At 37.6% G+C, this 20,898-nt stretch overlaps 1 protein-coding gene across 18 annotated transcripts in view; it reads right to left on the bottom strand.

Annotated features, from left to right (window-relative positions):
- The window catches only part of baz2ba (bromodomain adjacent to zinc finger domain, 2Ba), an 80,039-nt gene that overhangs the window by 20,263 nt on the left and 38,878 nt on the right, over window positions 1-20,898 (bottom strand). For 15 of the 18 annotated variants that reach the window (XM_088605495.1, XM_088605492.1, XM_088605493.1 and 12 more), the window contains 11 exons: window positions 16,224-16,370; window positions 10,473-10,661; window positions 8,691-8,846; window positions 7,583-7,776; window positions 6,891-7,106; window positions 5,717-6,118; window positions 4,048-4,669; window positions 3,108-3,377; window positions 2,087-2,147; window positions 565-673; window positions 138-239 (listed from right to left, as the gene is read on the bottom strand). In XM_088605495.1, coding sequence (XP_088461621.1) covers window positions 138-239; window positions 565-673; window positions 2,087-2,147; window positions 3,108-3,377; window positions 4,048-4,669; window positions 5,717-6,118; window positions 6,891-7,106; window positions 7,583-7,776; window positions 8,691-8,846; window positions 10,473-10,661; window positions 16,224-16,368 — 2,466 coding nt within the window. In that variant the 5' untranslated portion in view covers window positions 16,369-16,370. The remainder of the gene's footprint in view (window positions 1-137; window positions 240-564; window positions 674-2,086; window positions 2,148-3,107; window positions 3,378-4,047; window positions 4,670-5,716; window positions 6,119-6,890; window positions 7,107-7,582; window positions 7,777-8,690; window positions 8,847-10,472; window positions 10,662-16,223; window positions 16,371-20,898) is intronic. The other 3 variants (XM_088605500.1, XM_088605502.1, XM_088605506.1) reach the window with 1 other exon arrangement.

Here is a 20,898-nt window from a genome sequence, read left to right as displayed (position 1 = left end):
CTGATTAATTGAACATTTTGTCTCCAACGTGAACTTCCAAATGGGTTGTGAGTTCATTCTTTTATGTCGCTGCATTATTGGAGACTGACTCTGGTACTAAAGGTAAGAAAACTGTCAATAGATATAAAAACAGTCACCTGAGGTCCATCTCTGGCTTCATAGAAGTCACCAACCCTTATTTTTGCACTGAAGCTAAAATTATCTCGTGTGATGTCTGTAATTCCATTTCTGGTTAGATACTACAGAAGAGAAAATAATGGCTTCAATGAGACAAATATCCAGTTTTCAGGAAGAAACCTTTAAGCTTCACACAAGCTGCTGACTAGGGGGTGATTTACAATGGTATTACAAAGTGTGGCTTACACACAAACTGTTGATTGAGATTTTACATACTGGCTCATTATTAAAGGAATTCAAAGTCAAGGAATATAAATGTAACAACCATAAGAAAATTATCCTTTTGCAACATAAGGATGTTAAGATGGTATTATAAATATACCTTTGTGGATCATTCTTGTATTTTAATCTTGTACCACTGGGTAGCTTCATTAACTTTCAAATTACCTTCACAACTTCAGGGTACTGCCGAAGTTTTTTCCCACACGGGGCATAATAAGCTACCTCTCCTTGCAAACGACCACTGAAGTTTCTTATTCTGGTTTCTCTCTGCCACCTGTAAAAACAGAGAAGTTTACATTAGAGTGAATAGCAAATTACTGCTATGCCATTTGATTTATGGTCGACAAAACAGACGTGCCAGTTAGTGGCAGCTTTATAAATTGTTGGCACAGCGATATCCTCCTTCAAGCAAACACATGCCTGAACATAACGGAGGGATGTTTTTTCTGAATTAATAAAAGACACCATTTTTTAAATGCAATAATAAAAACTACAGTAATGAATGCTTAGATGCCTTTGTAGTTATGTAACTCTGGAAAAATGTGAGTTTATACTTGAAAAGTGAACTCTGCACACAGATAGAGCCCTTTCCACCGAATATCTGCCAGAAGAACTTTGATTACAGAAGGTTATAAAGCTGACATCTCTGGGAAGTAGGAATTGGATAACCTTTGTGAGCAAGACATTTGACTCTTCTTTTTAGGCGGGATATTTAGATGATAGGTAGAACTATAAAAAGAAACACAGATACTAGGACACTGAATTGTTTGTTTCATGCCGAAGGAAGAGTCCGGAGGCTAGACATAGCCTTAACCACTGCTTTCAAGAGCTGAATCTGTCTTGCCACAGTCTAGCCTCTTAAGAGTAGGAAATAAGATTAAACTGACCATTTAGAGACGTGTTGTGTATTCTACTTTGCTTAGATGTCTGCTGCTGTGAGAATGTGGGCCACATTATGCAATGTTGCAACCTTATACTTTCTGCAGACCTGTGAATCTTGGTCTCAGATTGGTAATGAAACAGCCATTACCGAGTCAGTTTTCCTGCCATCCTTCTAATCTGCAGTTCAGTCATAGCATCACAACTTTAAGATTCAAACATATTTCAGCAAGACTGTATTGAATAAATTTGCTAATATAATGAATAAAACCACTGCCATTGCCACAGAAATGTGTGTTTTGCCTTTCTTTTTGATCTCACTTTTACTCACAGGATTCAATAGGACTACACACATCCTCACATCCTCACAACCTGGCTGCAGTGGCTCATTTTCTCATATTAGTATCCCATATTCATAAATATGAATCAGTCAAATATAAATCAGTATAAACTCGCTCTTCTCTTGCAAGGACGGACCCTTATGAGCAAAAGAGAAGTGTCTTTTGCTGTTCATTGCTTTCAGAACCCAAGTGTCTAAAGCAGAATCTTGAGAAACAAGAAGATAACGTTCCCCCAGAGTTGAACTGATCCACACTGATTTGGGTGATTGTGCCCGCTGGAGTAACATCATGCATACCCAAGTAAACTAGCTGTGGATGAGGCTTATAAGAATGTGATTCATCTCTCAAAAGGCACTGAGAATTCTGAGGGCTGCAGCTTAGAGAATGGACATGATTCCCAGTGTCACTGCAGTCTCCCTGTCAATGTGTCTGAAATTCAGCAGACGTTAGAACATCCAGAAACATACCCATATTCCAGAGGGATTCGGAGCTCCCGTTCATCTGTTACTCTTCTTCTTTTACCAGACCCTGCAAGAAATCAAGAACCAGTCATAAACACCGACGGTGAATGTGAAATCTTCCCCATTGTGAGTGCTCTAAACTCTTGTTCAGTTTCTTCCAAAACATGAACGCACTTTTAAATTGACATACTTAAAAATGTATTTCCTTATGTAAGAATAATCTGAAAAACGAGTACCCATTAAAAAAGGAATCTCCTTTCGACGGGTATTTTTTCTTCCTTGTGTTAAACTTCCAGTTGATTCAGTTTTGCTTTTTTACAAAATATAAACGGGAGTTCCAGAATGAGTGTGAGTGAGTGAAATGAGCTGGGAAGTCAGAGATAATTAATATAAAACAGCTACAAAGTATTACTTAAGTTAATCCATGCACCGTTTGAAGGTGCTAATCAATGTTTTAATTATAATGTACTACTCATGAAAAAAACACATTTATGTTAAGGCAATATACAAAGGAACTAAATCTAGTATCTTTTAATCGGCTATGTGACTATGGTAATCAATGTTCTATAACAAAAAAAAAATCTTTACCTACTGATATATAGATACTAAAATACAATGATATTCCTTGTGACCATTTTGTTCAGCTCTCATTTTAGGCACAGTAGTGGAAAATCCCCAGTTTCCATTTCCTCTTTTCCTGATTACAGCAAACTCTAACCTCACCAGGGAGAAAACTCCCTCAACTGCCATTCATAAACAAAAACAGAACATTAACCCAGCTCAAGACTAAGAGGCATGTCCTCACAGGCAGAACGTGACTAAAAAGCAGGTTTTATACAGTACAACCGGTCGACATGGTAATGTCAATACTACGCTGAATGTTAAGAGTCTGTTCATTAACGTAATGATGTTTAATGCGGGAAAAACACAATCCTATGTAATGTGAGTCATGTTCACTCTTTCTGTCAGCACTGAGATAATAGCACTGTGCTCTTAATGAAGTGCGCAGCACAGTATCAGGAGTTACCTGGTGGTGTGGATATAGAGAAAGATGAAGAGGGAGTGCTGTGATAGGCCGGTGTCCCAGTGCTGGTCACTAAGGTAGGACTCAGGTTGGGACTTTTAATCACTTGAAGGTTCAGAGGCGTACAATTAGCAGACGCGTTCAGCACAGCAGGAGCAGATTTATTCAGTTTTAGAGGCGTCTTCTCTCCTTCTGTGTCAGTTTCAGTCTCATCATGGTCCTTTTCATCATCTTCTGATCCATCTGAGTCACTCTCAAAATTGCTTTCTGACTCTTTAAAAGATATAAACATTCAAACAGTTTATACATTCAAACATATATAAAAACTCATTTTTATACATACATAAAATCTTTGTCCATGAGCAAATTTCAAATATCTTAAAGGATTGGGTTTAAGGAAAGGTTGTCAGTGCGGAATGGTTCTCAGAATTGAGAGTGTTGATCATTCGAGAGAAGGACTCTGTGTTGATTATGCTCATAGGCTTGTCAAGTTCAATGCCCTGTTCAATTTTCATTCTGAACAGGTATGATTTTTCCAAGTGCTAATTTCAGTGATTTATCTGATTCCATATTGCGCTTAGTAGCGTTACTTCAAGAGATTTGCATTTGATATAACACAAAACAAAAGCGCAAATTCACTGCAGTGCTACAGACAAAATTTCTGTTTCCAAAGTGGCAGAGAAGAAGGAGAAGCTGAGTATACAGACTTCGTAACTACATCTGTTTGACAAACAAGACAAATTGTTATATATTATATATAATCCAACACTTTATATAGTATCAATACAACACAAATTAATACATACAAGTACAAATACCTCTATCACTCTTCTTGACAGAGTGACCTCTTTTCTGAATGCCCAGATATGGCAAATTTGTGCATTACATTTAGTGCATTAGAATTGCATTGAACGAAAGAGCTTTTGCTGCCTCTTACACATACCTGACTGGCTGTCATCAGTATCCTCCTCATCTTCGTCATCTTCTTCGTCATCGTCGTCATCTTCATCATCCTCATCCTCAGCAGAGTCGTCCGAGTCCTTGCTGCTAGGAATATCCGACTCGGCTCCTCGGAACAGATCGACTAACGACTGTACCAGATGACTCTGGGTTGAACTTTTTCCCGTTGGAGTGACCTTAGCACTGGATGCCTTGTCTTTCCCAGACACATGAGGCAAAGCAGGTGAGGTAGATGGCCTAACCGGCACCATCTGAGTGGTGGAATGATTCTTTCCACCCGTACTCAAATTGACCGGGGCCGAAAAAGACACAGCACTCGAAGTGAGGAGTGGCTTGTCAGGGGTCTTGGTCTGACTGCGAGGTTTGGTAGTAAGTGCTAAGGGAGCTTCCTGAATTGCGCTTTGGATCACCCCATTGGGTTGGTGATGCCCAAGAAGTGTGTTTGAAAGGAAGAGATTTGAATGGTTGCTGTTGGCAAGTTTCTGGTTGCTAGGCGAGTCACGGGTGATTTTGGGAGTGAGCACAGGTGCGACCAGTTTCTTCTGGATCTTGTAGAGCTCCTGCTGTTTCTTCAACTGCACGGGAAAAGTCTGTTTGAACTGTTCCTGTGAAAAGAATGTATAAAATAGCTTCAAGAGAAAAAAAAAATCAATTCTTAATTAAATATTTCAGAACTATACATTATCACAGCAGGAAGAACCCCAAGAACCCCAATTCTTAACTGCCCTTAACAAAAAAGACTAAGAGGTTCTTGTGGACTGCCAACAAGATTTCCCATTATAATTGAATTCATCTACAAAAATAAAAATCTCATTAATCTATTATGGCATGTACTGAACAAAAGGCACCAGTACTTTTCATGCAAGAATACATCGCATTCTAGAGGGCAGTACTGTTATGAGTCAAACGTGACCAGAACGTTTGCCTGACATTTTATTTGGTTACAGAAAATAACAAGACTGTAAATATTTTTAAAACAGATCTTCAACACAGAAGATGTGTATAAAGACAACACATAGGTAAGCTTCTGTACATTTCCCTAAGCTTGGAGCACTTTGTGTTCAACCTTTCCTTGTCTCAAACAATAAAAATCTTGCTCCAAAAATCAGGTAGTGTCATCTACAGAAACAGCTATTTTTGCAGCCATACACTAGATAATCGGCATAATAATCACATTGTTTGAAAAACACCAGAGCTTTTTGTTGATTACTGTTGGCTTCTTGAAATATTACCCAGTTAATTGATTGTCTGCTTTATGCAGCAATTCAAATAAGCCTAAATGCACTGTCACTTTCACTCATGTACTCAGCCACACTACACAAAATATAATCAAACAACTGATAAGAATACTTAGAAGGTTCATTTTCTGTCTTGGAAAAATTCAGTGACCTTTTAACATAAGGATGTCAGAAACAGTAACAGTCATAAAATAACTGCAGATACTGAATATAAACAAATTTATTTGTGCTGCTCAATAGCAATGTCTACTCAAAGTAGCATCACCATAAAAGCCAAAATGGATCAAAACAAATCTTGCTGAAGCACCAGAAGAAATGAAAATGAAACAGTTCTAATTTACTTTAGTAACAGTTGAAAAGCCTCGCTGCCTTTAAGAAGAAAGGTATTTCCAATAATGGAACAAGCTAACAAACCTGTTTCAATCTTAAATCGCTGATCTGAGAGCAGGGCTCCTCTGCTGTGCTTCTGTTGCCTGCCTTGAGGACGTCTGGTGATGGAATAACTGGTTTGGGAGAAGCCTCTCTCCTTGGTTGAGTGACCAGGGCCAGAGGTTTGTTGCTGGCTGCCAGTCCTGTGGAGTGAATGACACTCAGGTGCTTCTTCATGGCCTCCTCCTTGGCCTGAGAGCTTTGGAATACAAGCGGGGATTGCTGGGACAAGACCTGAGGCTGCGCCTGCTGTTGTTGGAAAGACGGAGGAGTCGGGGGGTCAGCTGTGAAATTCCGCGGTGGGTTGCTCGTTTTGTCCTGGGGTTCTTTTTCTTCAGCAGGTTTTTGTCCATCCTTTTTGACTTCATTTAGATTTTGCATTAACACCTACAGAAAAGAAGTGGAATATCACCAGCTTGTGTCATTCTCTCCTCACATGCGAATCATGGGTCCCTCTTGGCTACTGCAGTAAACTGCTGTCCCACCTACTTACCAGTTTAAACATTCTTGCTGTTTTAAAGATCTCAATATTGTTGCTTGGCAATAAAATATCCTGCTGGTAACACAGGCCTATTTCTACACCTTAAAAAAGATAGCTTGCATATATACCACCTGAATCTTTTCATAAGCATCACTTCTGTATTAAAATTTATGCAGGATGCAATTCAAATTGCTGGCATCTATTTCTGATTCCATTTTATGAACAGCCAATCAGAAAGCCATCAGATTGATCATTATTGAAGTCAACAAGCTGTTGAATTTTACTCTTTCCTCTAAAATAGAAAAGCAAAATAATTGCAAAAACTATTTTAAAAACATGACTCGATGTTAATGCTGTAACAGAGAGACAGATTCGGATCTACCATACAATCTACATAATGTACGGAGATTGTGGTATTATTTTACAAAATAATACAGGAGGTAGCAGAATATACCATTATCTGCATTACCAGCAATTACTATGAGCAGTGATTAATAGAAGTAAAAGCCCCTATAATGACTTTTACATTAGAGAGTAAATTCTGTACACAGTGGGACACTTTCCCCTTATGTTCAAAGTTATTAACACAAAACAGAAGATGTCAAGTAATACCTACAGTAGATATTGTTTCTGCTGTTCTAAAGTGAAAAAGAGAACACATCTTAATTGTAACTTTACCTTGGTTTTTCCCTTCACTCGAGTTTCACTTTCAGAATCAGAGTCATCTTCACTTTCCTCATTGGTTTGATCGTCATCATCTTCTTCGTCGTCATCATCATCCTCTTCAAGGTCTTCAGAGTCACTGCTGCTCACTCCTTCGCTTGAGGTATCTGATGACGAACCTGACTCACTGTCACTGTTACTGGAGCTCTCCACTGGCTTCTTTCGAAGTTTCTACAAAGCGGTGATGAATCAATAAATCAGAGCACAACATTGCTTCAGTCAGCTGGATCAGGTGTCAAACGGTCTAGATCTCGAGTCAGCCTGGAAGGAATCAAACTCTTTGATGACATGTTCTCCCAAAAGTAACTCTAGTACTGTTTTACAATTTAAGCAGTATGTTTTATCTACAGTACATTTGAACATATATACATGTAGATCATTGCTGTGATGAACTTGTGTTTAGTGTAGAGGATGAACATAGTGTCTACCGTCAAGCACCTTGTGTTTCCAGGATATGCTCCAACTTATGACCCTCACCAAGATAAATGGCTTTCAGGTAAGGAACAGACAGACATGTAGAACATTCATGTCATTATGATGCCCTGATCCAGTCTCTGTGAGTACTAACAGGCTAACACAGTAATACAACTAGGGGCCAGAACTGCAGAGAGAACTGCAGCCTGCGATTCTTCTGCCATGTCGCTTACCTTGTCTTTACTTTTCTCCCCAGTTTTCTCTTGAAGTTGACTGCTGTTTTGTTCTGGGTTGCTCTTCCGGCTGCGTCCACTAGGGTGTGCTGCTTTCGTTTGCCCTGAAGATGCCAACGCTGAGGCTGTGGTTGTCGAGGTGTTCGCTCCCGTCGAGGTTGTAATACTGCTCCCATTTACTGCGCCGTTCACTCCTTCAAGATCAATTTTGTGTCCGTGAGAACATGGGGCAACAAAGAGATAGGCGTTTTGAGATGTCAGGCCTTTATGAGCTATGGTGAAACGCATATATTCATCATTAAATATTTCCCGAAAGGCAGTTAAGAAATCAAAAACGAAAACGGATCTTATAAACAAGCCCAGGCACAAAGGGTGTGTACACTCATTAGAGCATCTCAAGGTTCCTGAAGACTCAGCACTGCATAGAACACTTTACTTAATTTACTTGATTTCTTTTATTATATTACCATTAAAGTAATATAGTTACTCCTGTTGCTAAGGTATTACACATTCACTACTCATGTCATACTATCTGCAGGTGTTGAATATTAAAATCATCAATAAAGTTAAACGATTAAGTATTTTGAAAATTGTTCTTCATTTTCACTAATTGTTTTCCCATGTAAGACAAAACCGGGAGTGCCCTTGCACACTATGGTACTGTTAAAAAAAAACTGTTCAGACTTCATAGCCAACACCACAGTATTATCTTAACTAATAGAAAAAAATAAACCTAAATATTATTCACAGGCTTTGGAAACTTGGGCACTTTAAAAGATATTTTGGGATGTGATAAAGAGAACTAGTTGGAAGTTATTAAAATGTTCTCAACAGGACTATACTTATTATTAAGCTTGAGAGCATTTTCTTATTATATTCGCAGTGAAAGTTTGAGCACCTGCTTGCCAGAAACGATTAAGGCATTTACATTTCTGACATATGCCTTCTGGGACAATTAAATACATTTAATACCGCAGTTTTGTCTGTGAGGGCTTTGGTTATTTTCGTGGGGGATTGTTTCTGTACGTCAGGTCCTTTGGTTCCTCCTTATTTTAGGCAGAATGTTGGGAAAGGAATCTGAACAGCAGTGTCTGCCTTATGACAGTACCTTTCTGAGCCCCACGGGCGTTCTTGCTTGCCGTGCGGGACTGGAATGAGCTCGAGTCGTGGTTCGGGACAGGAGAAGCGAACATGGATGGAATGCCCAGAAGAGGAGGAAAGAAGGTCGCCCCACCGCGGCTGTGAGCCTCTGTCCGCCACCATTCTTCACCAAGAAGAGGAGACAGAAGACGGAGAAATGATTTCAGCCTTCTCCAGCAACCTTTTTAGAACACCTTAAGTGAATGTTGTGCATTTCAGTTCTTGAAATCTTTATTTCTAAATATACGTCTTAATTATTTAAAGATGACCACATGTAATATTTCTCATCTCGGTTGTAGTCTAAATGATTCAACAGTTCACACTTTGGTGGCCAAAGGTGTTCGGCCCCAGGCAGTACTCTAAGGTACAAGTTCACACATTTTTTTCTTCGCTCTCAAAGTACAATATCACCTGGGCTGACCATCAACGCTGTACAGTTTATCAGATGACACATGGTAAAACAGAAGAATTTATGTTATTTAAGTCAAATAGCCTGATGCAACTTGTTCTGTTAACTGCTGTAAATATCACAATTTGCTTTGCAAACAAACTTAATTTCCCCATCTTACATGCTCATTTCTAACTCTATCCATCTCGATGATGGTACATCAATGTTGGAAGCCAATACAGTTTTTTTCCCAATCTACAATCTGCATAGATCACAATAACATTATATCACTTCTGACTTCTTGACATCATTATCAAGCTATTGAATATTGGAAACTCAAAGCAGAATTAATGATCTTATCGTGTAAACTCACTTCACATTAGAAACCACAAAGCATTTTAGACATTTCACAGCTATACTAATACAGGCTTATACCGACATTGCTGCAGCACAAAAGAACAAGAACACTACAAACTGAAAAACAAAAAAGGTGGTTCATATAGTAAAACTCTAACATCTTGATTAAGAAAATGTTACAGCTATTGAAAATGTCCAGCTTTACAGCACATAACAGATCTCTTGAAAAATGCCTATTATATACAGTATATTTCAGTATGTAGAGTAGCTATCCCTGGAACTTGTAACTTACAAGTTGTGGGTTCAGATCCCAGGTGGATTTTGTACTCATGAGAGCAACATATTTCACTCAGATTTCTCCAATAAATAATGGTATAAATTCATGTTGCTTTTGATTAAGCATCCACCAAATAAATTAATAGAAATGTAATTGTTTTAAAGACTGAAACTTAGAAGACTTGTTCAGGAAATAAAATATGAGATGCACACAAAATGCATTGCTTTAAAAACTGCTGTATTAAAAAATTGAAAAATTAAAAGTGATTTGTTATTTTGCAAAACCTTGTTGTGATAAATGCACAGATTATGTATTTTACAATTTGCATACTCACGAGAATACATTAAAAATATTTACACTAGATATTGAAATGTTTGCTTTTGACAGCATACACTTGTTTCTTAAAGTTACAGCCACCAATCATCTAACTTTTATGTCTTGATAGAGAACAAATTACAGCTATTGAAAATTTCCTACAATAAAGCAGATAGCTCTTGAAAAATGCCACCCCTATTATTTCCACTGGCAATGAGTTAACAGCATGCTTAACGATACTCAATACTGGTCCCCTGAACTTCCATATCGCCTACATACTGTAGCTGTCCCAGCAACCAGAGTTTCCACATTTGTACTTTTTTTTTTGTCCAAAACACATAAACAATTTGGACGCTGCTTTCAAAAATGTAATCATACATCAAACCCATGGAGAGGCAGACAACAGCTATTACCCGGAAAAGTTCCAAGCTGAGGGTGTGTTGCTAAGGCTGCAGATGCACCAAGTGTTCCCAGGCCTCCAAACTCTGAGCGCCCTGAGCTTGTAGTGTATAGACCAAAGGCTGGATGATTGACCATTGGGAAGGCACTTGATACAGTAGACAGGTTAAAGGACTGATCTCCAGCTGCCCGAAACAAATGTCCTAATAGATGGGGGGAAAAATATATATACATTAATGAAAAACTAAAACAAAATGTGTTAGCAAGCCCATGCAATGTCTTTACTTACAAAACATGTAGGTTAAATCTGAAATAAACAGAAAACAAAGGAATTTAAAGACTACATGTTTATAGAACACATATTATTTCCTTAAACTTGTATAACTGAGTTATGTACAGCAGATTTATCATATTTCTAAGACACACAGACATTGTTTCAGTATTTCCATTACATTTCATCACCTACGTGTAATTGCAGGCTGTATGACCGCTGCTTGCTAAAAAAAACTTAATATACAGTCAATAAAGTTAGCTAATAGTTTGGAGGACAATGTTTCCACTAAGTTTGACTCCATCTGTTTAAAACATTTAAAAAAACATGCACACTTGGAAGACTGGGATACTTTTCATTAGGAAAAGACTTTTGTTTTGTTAGGATTTATTGTGTTTAAGTTAATGTTGAAATACAGTATGCATTGGAAAATACATGTCATAACCCCTTAGTTTTCGATGGTTATATAGTTTTTTTAGGAGTCAGGATAGGAGAGGATTTCTTTAGGAGTTATTCACTTGATAGATAACTGGAAACAGAATATTAAAGATAAGCAGCACAGTACCTCATTTTCAATCTCTTCACCAGTTGAAAAGAAATTCAGAAAGTGCAAATGTTAAGACTTCACCTTCTAAGCTACTCTGTAAATTCTTAACATTTCCTAAAATAATTCACAAGGAATTAAAACAATAATTAGACAGCTAATGAAATAATTCTGAGGCAGACCCATTTAGGTCGTAGTTGTTGCTATTATTACTACCACCACCTCTACGCTGCTACGCTGACGCTTATCTTAACTGATTTACATTTGTACCCATTTACACAAGTGGGCATTTTACAGAACCAATCTGAGTGAAGTGTCTTGCTCAAGGGTACAACAGCACTGCCCCACCTGAGACTTAGTTCTATTTCATGAATCCAGTATCTTAACACTAGTTCAATGATGTCACAGCTCTCTGGAGGACTTTTAACTATTTTCCTATAAACGAGGGAACTTGAGTGAGGTGTCAGTCATTTCTGTAATGAGAATGCAGGGAACAGACTAAGGCCAGCAACATACGTGCATGTTGCACCATTTCACTCCTTGTTTTGATAGTAGACTGTCACACCAATGTGTCAAAAAACGGAAGCGTCAAAGCCCTTTTCCTGGGGAAAACCCTCTAGCAAGCCTTGGCTTTTGGAGCTCATTACGCTGTAAGAAAATCGCTATATCTCATGACGAATCAGAAACTATGACACCAGAGGAGGAACACTTACCATAATTATTGTTGAGTATCTTAGGTCAAAAATGAAGGAAGAATATGGGTTAATGTGAAAGTCTAGGGAAAACTGGTAAAAGTTATATTAAGAGCTAAGCGTCAGACAAGGAATGATTTAAATCAAACTACCAGAGGTAGTGCAGGAGCTGGTGAGAGAAACGAGACAGTTGGATGTCACACTGAGGTTTGTGGTTGTTGGTCAAGAGTTCACACTCAGGTGGTGAATTAAACAGTTCTCTGGGAAAATCTGGATGTGCTGCTCTGCAATGAGACGCAATGAGACACTGCAGTTTGCTTGGTCTCATAGAAACCCATTAAATCAAATTATGGCCTAACCCCATGTTGTGTGAAGCAATGGCCTTAGGCCTCATACACACACACTGCAGTGAGTAAGACAGCCATACGAACCGCATTCTATGCAGGCAATGTAGAATAAAACACATTCCACTACTGAAGTGAAGCTCCACATTTAAAAACACTGAGAACAACCATTACAAGCCAGTCTTTATGTTTATATGGTGATGGTAATGGTAACTGATTGAGATCTTGTCTTACCCAGCTATGTTTTTCCTGTACGAACTGCAAAAGGTAATTTCTGCAGTATTTTGACAGTAGGGTAAAACATTTGTCAGTATTACAACCATAAGGCCAGTAGGAACTACTGAATGGCATTCAAAAGGCTTGTCTGGGTGGAAGTAGTCATTATGAGATGATGTCATTACTGACACAGCAATCCTGAGAGCACCTATGTTCCTTTAGTGCAGCTGTAATGCATATTACCAAACTGACACTTGTGCCAAACGAGATAAACCAGTACAGTTATCACTGCTCTTTGTAACCAAACACCAAGTACTGTATATATACACACAAACCCCATATTAAGAGCAAGAAGTTAACTCACAACTGCACTCAGGCTGTATGTGTCTGAAGTCTAAGACGATAAGAGAAAAAAACTAAATTTCTACAAGGTCTAGTAATTTAAATTGCAATAATGTCAATAGGCAAACATGATTTCTACATTTTGAAGGGTAGGAACATATGCTGTGCGGAGCTCAAACCTTTCCCATTAATGCATCTTCATCTCTCTTTTGCTTTAGCATGGTATCTTTTTACAAGCCTTAAATGAAAATGAAAGCTCTGTATGCAAATAACAAGTCTGTTGCATAAGGAATGAGTCCCTGAATAAACAGTAGAGTCGGCTGAAAACAGCCAGCTTCATACGCAGTATACTGTCTTTCAGACAGCCTGTTGCAGAAAGGAAGGAAAACATTTAATGCAAATGAGATTTCCATCACAAGAAGAAAAAAATTCCAATGCGCCAGGTAATTGGAATAATTATAAAAGTGATGAGTAAAGAATTCTAGTCAATAAAAGTCAAATGTGTGACAGCTTACATTATGTTTTATAGACTAGTTATATCATGAGGTGAAGTGTGCTTTATTAGATACAAAACTGCATCATTATCTTTTTACATTCTACATGGCCTTTCTTTTACATTCTGTTTTAAAACAGCCCACAAATGACAAACAGTTCCCTACATTTCTCAAGAAGGGCTGTGTCCATATTTGCCAATTAGGTAAGACTAGCAAATTCCACAGGAAAGCGTCTCTGTATGTTTAGAGCCACTACTTTCAAAATTTCTGCCTACAATTATCCCTGTTCTGTATGTCAGTTAAAGAATTTTAAACATCCATTATGCATAAAAGCAAATGGAACAAGAACTCATTTGTCTGTACTCAATTTCTCCTGCTCTGCCAGCTGCTACACCTAGTAAAGACCAAAAACAAAGCCTCTATTCTTTAAAAATGTACACATTTTAAAACGTTATGACTCTTTGGTGGCCATAAAGTCTTTAATTTATTACTAAGCTCTTATGGCAACTGTATGCAAGTTATCAGATACAAATGCAGGTCAGGGATGGAGAAAAACATGTAAAAAATTAAATGTTAGAAATATAAAAGCTACAGAGTGCAAGTGCACTGCCTGAACCTGAATATATAAGATTTGTACAGTATATGATCGCTACCACAAGTAGCAAGGATTTATGATTGTGGAACTTCGGTGAAGGCATCTGAAATTCTTTAAAAAAATATACTGAGGCCCGGTTCACGTACTGATCTTCAAAACCAAGAAAAGTGGCTTCGTGGAAATCCAATGAAAGAGAGAATCCCTGATCATCAGTGGAAAATGTGCTTGAATTTCAGAAATAAGAAAAGGACTCATTGTCCTGGCTTCAATCCAGTTTACTTACAAAATGGAAAATCTACACTTTGAATCTCATTATAATAACCTGAATATTTAGAGTCTGGCTTTTGAAACTCTAGCAGCCGATACAGAGATAAATGACTGAAAGTATTACCCAAAAGGCCAGCATCCGTTTCTATAGCACTGCTGTCCAAGTAACAAGGAACGACATCTGCAAATGCCTTTTTAATATTAATGCACTTCAAGCTACAGAATAATTAAATCAGACTTGTAAGGAGAGCAAAGAAGGACAAAAAAGAGAGGAGAGACACAGGATGACTTGATACTTTCTTTATATTAATGCCATCAAACTGAAATACTGTTAAGCCACAGATCTGATGGAACAAAATGGAATGCAATGGGTGTGTATTTTAATATCCAGACAAATATCAGTGGATAAAGATTAACATAAACTGCATCTATTTTCTTTTGAATATATTATTGTATCTGAAAGATGGATTGTATAACTCACATGGAAGAAATTATGTACTTATTTACGGTCTATAATAGTCTTAGAATAATTAACGCCTTTCGCGTGAGCAATATGAACTTGATGCTAACGATTAACTTTACATTTGATCAACTCGCAAGGAAGAAACATATTTCAGCTCTAATATTATTAGTATTTCCTGTATAATCATGGTACATTGAAACTTAAAGATTAATATACATGAACCCTGAATATTAATATACATCCTGTAAAGCCTGTTTAAATTTTATCCTAGAAACTTAAAGTATCTGAAAAAATGCTTGCAATACTTTAGTGTCTCAAGATTGGATTACTAGTACAGAATATAATTTGTATTAGTATAATAGAGAAATTACTTTAAAAAACACATTTTGTTATCCAAATTCTATTCGGTTTCAAAAAGGTACTCCCACCCAAAATATCAAGCAAGTACACCAAAGTGGATTACATTCTGAAATAAACACTTTTTATTTTTTTGACTGTAATGTAATGAGTCAGTAAGGTATAGTTTCAAATACAACAGTGTACAGTGTGTATATGTTTAGGAGTGTTATGGTTAAAGAATGTAATAATTGAAAAGGGGGCACATACTTCTTTACAAATACAGAAGGTGCAATATCTTCATTTTATCTTCAATAGGATGGCAAATGTCGCAGAAAATAATTACTACTATTGGTCAAACGGTCTGATTACTACAATGGTCCAATAACCTGAAATTACCTGTGTACCTGGTGCATGAAATTCAGTTCTTTAACCCAGCTTGCTTATCTGTTCAACCAGACTATATAGAGAGTGAATGACACAAGCAAAGAAAATTGCTATACGTTTGTTCTTTCCTCTTAAAAATCGAAATACAAATTTTGCAAATCACAGTTTTTAAATTTGCATTTTATTTTCTGGTCAGAGTAGTCTGACAGCTCAAAGCATCAACCACATCCGTCACATAATAGCTTTGGCCACAATTAGTATTCTAAAAAACCAAGAGCACCCTAGCTTCTGCGCACTTTCTGCGAGGCTGACAGAAATGTCAAATCACACAGGCTAAACCAGAGCTAAAGGTTGTCAAGACACATCTAAAATGGTACAGATCTTACAGGGGCTGTTTAATTGTGTGGTATTCATTAATGTGCAGCTATTTCAATTTTCTCAAAAACTGTCTAAAACTCTCCTCTCCTCAAAATGATATTTCTAAAGGTTCTCAGGAAGGAACACATCTGCCTAGCCTTAATGCTACCCACATAATTAATATGGTGGGGGGGTCTTGCCATTTGTGGCACAGACAGAGAAAAAATGGGCACACGTGTAGGTGATTCTCCACTGGAAGTAGAAGACTCACTAAAATGATCTTTTTAATTTGGATTAACATTAAATATGACAACTGCATATTTTATACTTGTGCCTCGTTTCGGGGCGCCTCCAGACAAACCCAAAGAAAAACGTGCTGGTTATCCCAGTCCAGCGCAGAGGCTAAGGAGCCCCGCTGACCCCAGTGTGTGCCGAGTGCATGCGTGTGAGGGCTTACCACAGGTGGCAAGAGTGGAACTCAGTGCGGTGGGGCCTGTGGCCAGGCTGCTCTTGGAGGGGGTTGGGGACGAGGCGGTGGAGGAGGCTGTGTGCACCGAGGACGAGGCTGCTGATGGGGAGGCCAGCCGCTCTCCAGACTCCATATCTGTCAAACACAATTCAATCAGCACTTTTAGAAAGAGAAAGAAAAGGAAGAGGGGGAGCAAAAGCTGCTTCTGCACACCCTACTGGGTCTCTCGCGTTTACATCTGAATTACCCTGAACAATATTCCCATTTAGTAAGGTGGTTTTCACAGCTTTCGTTTTTTTTCCCCCTATTTAATGAGTTTGCCATTTTAGGAGCCAATATTGAAAATGACACCTCTTGCAGGTGTTTCTTTAATTCCACTCCCCCACCTCAATGTTTGCTTTCTCACATTACTGTCATAACTTATAAGGAAGAAGCCAAAGCGTGGCTTTGACTCCCTGGCATCTCCTGCCATGCAAAACGTCACAGTTAACAGAGCTGTCGACGGCGCTTCTGAAACGCGTACATTTCTCCAAAGGAGAAAATAAAAATACACAAAGTACAAAAACTACAATAATCAGTTTCAAACGTGATTTCAACCTCTGACACTTGTGCTTTTAGTCTTAACTGGTTGTGAACATTGAACTCTTGACAGCCCTCTACGAGCCTGACTTATTTTTTTTGCTGGAGCGTTCACCTTTAAAAGGGAATACCCTGGGCTGTTTTCTAACGATGCTCTAACGAGTTTTCATAAACATCAGCTCTTTAGAACGCCGTCATGAAGAGCCATTTCAACTACTGCCAGGGCTATGCAGACTGCAGGGTTTCTTCAATAATTAAGATCCTAAAAAAAATTCTGCCTGTTTGTTTTTTCACTCTGGTGTTGACACAACGCCACATCTAAAATTGTCCTTAACTTATAGTAACAGATTCTGTTTTACAGTCCAACCTTGTTATTGTATCATTACACATAAACAATTTCTAAATCTCCCCAGTGATTTTGCTCTGCTGCAGTAACAGAATTGGTGATTAAATCTCAGAAACAAAGCTATCCGCTGAATATCAAGTAACAGCCCCTCAGTAGAAACAGCACTGATGAGACGCAAATTATATGAAACCTGGACACAGGCAGCATAATAAAGAGCATTTTTCTTCTTTAGCAGCAACCATAATCAGCAAGTATGTTAATACATCTTGACCCCCCACACCATCTTAAAAAACATAAATTACAAACGATTCCCTAAAATGCACTGAAAAGGCATATAAAAATAATATTTTATACTTAACATTAATTTACCCTTTATATTGACTAAAATGTCTGCCAGACTATACTCAATGTAAATGGAATTCAACACTACAATACAACATGGAAAATTCAAAATACAAATAATGGAAAATAGGGAAAATGTGAAATAATGGAAAAGAGGTTATTGCACACTTTACATTAAAATATCACACCATAGGGTAAACCTACACCAGGAGCTTTGGAAAACTATCTTTTTCCCTGGCAGAATGTGCCTAATTACCACCAATTCTCTACCAGACATCTTGTTACTGTTAACAACAATTATGGAGGCCATGTCCTTCAGAGTAACACGAAATGAGAGACTTTTTCAAAACACTAAAATACAAGATGATGTTCAGACACAACCACAATTGCAATTCAGACAACAGCCTTCAACGCAACATGGTTTTCCAACAATATTTTTTTAACATACGTAATTTTTTATAATAGAGGTTTTTAAAGAGACTGAAGTATAATTACCTTAAACCAATCGTTTCATAATGACTGTTTCTCGTAGGTTAAAAACCTTAACATTCTTGTTTATAAAGTCAAAGTTGTTTCCTTAATATGTGCATTTGTAAGAAAAATACACATAATTCGCTAATGTTTACTTCTGCAACAATCATTTCCTCTTGAGCAATTTTATCTTTATATTTGCCATACTCCACAATGTGTGGCATTTCCTTAATTTCTCTCAGGAATTCTCACTGCATTTGAGTGATGCACATATTATATGAAGAACAGGTGTTAAAAACGGAACAACAGAAATTATTAGATTTTAAATAACACAAACCATAAATGTATACTGAAAAGATGTCATACATATGAAAAAAGTATTCCAAAACTAAAAAGAACAAAAAAATGGATACTGTATGTTTTTTACTGTTGATAAAGTAAGACCTTAACTGTTTTTGTCACGGAACATGTGCATTCCCCTCTTTTTAGGGTAGACAGCACATAAAGGAAAAGTAACAGTATTCATTAACATGTTAATGATTTAAATTAAGATGATTATTCTGCCTGTTTGGCCAATTGTCTTTTTTAAACAAGCTGAAAAAAAAAACATAACATAAAAAGCAAAAGGAGTAAACCAGTATAGCCACAGATACATTCCCCAAGCACAGCAGAAGTAAAAAAACTGATTCTACCAACTAGATTGCCTCCCCATTTCTTCAAACGGAGACTTGAAAAAATTTTAACAATTAAAATGGCTTTATCATCAGTATTAACTTGATTTTTATAGGTAATTAACACTATCGTATAGTATTTGTCTAGCTCATTGTGCATAATCTCCACAAGCAGCTGAATTAATTTGGCTTCAGTGTGCAACTAATCTTGAGCTCATGACAGAATGCATTGCACATTACACTATGCAGCCATAACAAACAACACGTTGCATATTTCAAGAAAGGAGAAATCTATGCTAATGGTCTCAGAATGATTTATAGTATACATTACTCCACCAAAATCAAAAACACGTCCACAAATATTACTTGAAACACAATGCAGCTGCCACACTGAAAATACGAAAGCTTCTTCAAAATTGCAGTTAAGAGCAGCGCAGTTGTTTGCAATGTAAACACCCCTCCGAACACCACTCTAACCTAAATGCCCTCAGATCATTATACCCTTGGTCATGGACAAAATGTCAAATATTTTGCCTCAAACTGTATCAGTCATGATTCTGCACCCCAACGAAAAGCAACAATCGTAATGCGTCTTGCCCAATTCCTTATTATCCAGCACTGTAACAGATGGCTGATACTAACAGAGATAATCCTGCAACAGAGTCATCAGCATGGATCAGCAGTAATCAGACTACGGACACAATGTCTTTTCAGCTAATGGAAGGTGCAGGCAAGAGGAAGCATATTATACAAAATGCCTTGACCCCATTCAAAGTCAGAGAGCTGTTAGCTAGCCTTTCACTGCTGATGTGTTTTTGCCTGTTTATAGCCACACGGTTCTTTCAATTTCCACCCTGTTGTTTAACCAAGGACTTTTTTTTTTACAGACTTAAGCTGCTACCTCAGTAAGAAAAATGATAACTGCAAATGTGCTCATTGTTTTCGACCCCCATGGGCTAATGATTAGCTGAAGCCCTGGTATTATTTGTGGAAGTCAATCTCTTGAAGCATGAGCTCAGCCCTGTAGTCTGTGCATGGTTGCCTGGTGACACTTACTGCTTTCATTTACCTTCACAAATCAACATCAGTGTCCCAGATCCCACAAACACAATTAGAAAGATTTCTGGTTCAGAGGACACATAATTGCAACACTGTTTAGGAAGAAGGATTTATAGTTTGGAAAAAAAAGTGGAAAATAGGAGAAACATGCTGCAGAAAAAAAATATATCACACAATAAACAGCCAGGTATCCTGGCCCTGCCATTCAGAAATAAAATACAAAAATCAAGATCCTCCACCTACATTTTTGGAATTTCGACATTTTAAAAATTGAGTCAGGCTTAACCAGCCATTTATTTCTTCTAGGATATCCTCTGAGGATCTAGATTATGTAGCTGCAGTAAGAGTTGAAAAGAGAGAGCTTTTAAGGTCAGTATTATTGGGTGCACCAGAAGTTCAGAGCTGCCACACCAGTACATTTAAATGCCAGCCTCCCCTGAGCTTCAAAAACAGCGTCAGACCTACATTCTCTTTTCTGTCTTTGATCCTTCCATTAAAAGTGCCAGATAAGACAGCAATTGTTGCCAACCTTGACCTCCCTATCACTGGAAGATGTGCTACCGCTGGACTGTGGAATCTGGTAAAGTCCTTCCACAGGGAGAAGACGAGACTTTGGACATCATGTGTGACAAAAACAATACACAGCAAGCATAAAATTGACAAAAACAACAGAAAAAAAAAACATTTTAATCTTTCACCAAAACCTTTTATCACCTTCACAGTCACACACAGACTTGTAAATTTATTCGGAACAATAGGCAACTTCATATTTGTGCAAATCCTCTTTCATAAAATACATCACTACACTTTTTAAATTATGCAAATAAGTTTAACTGAATGCTTGTGCATGTTCCACATAGTGTTTTGTATCTAGTTTTCACCTGGATCTAGGAATAAGATGAAAAGACTGAACCCTCTTCCTGCTTTTCTAAAACGTAACTTTTATTTACAAACATCTTCAAAAAATTAAAAATTAACAATTTGATTTTTACTAAAAATCATGTGGTGGAAAGGTAGGAGGAATGACTGGGTGTACTGTATATGGCCACACAAGTAGCAAAATCAAAAAATAGCATTATTTATAGGGGACAGTAAAGTTCAGTCATTTAAACACCTTTTTCTGCAGGATTTGAATAGCTACAATGCGTACAACACCTAATTTCCATTATTATGATCGTACATCTTCAGTTACAAT

Source organism: Lepisosteus platostomus, chromosome 14 (genome assembly GCF_059453375.1).
Source record: "Lepisosteus platostomus isolate fLepPlt1 chromosome 14, fLepPlt1.hap1, whole genome shotgun sequence".
NCBI classification, from domain to species: domain Eukaryota; kingdom Metazoa; phylum Chordata; class Actinopteri; order Semionotiformes; family Lepisosteidae; genus Lepisosteus; species Lepisosteus platostomus.
The sequence above is the reverse complement of the archived record's forward strand: the minus strand, read 5'-3'. Positions and strand labels throughout refer to the sequence as shown.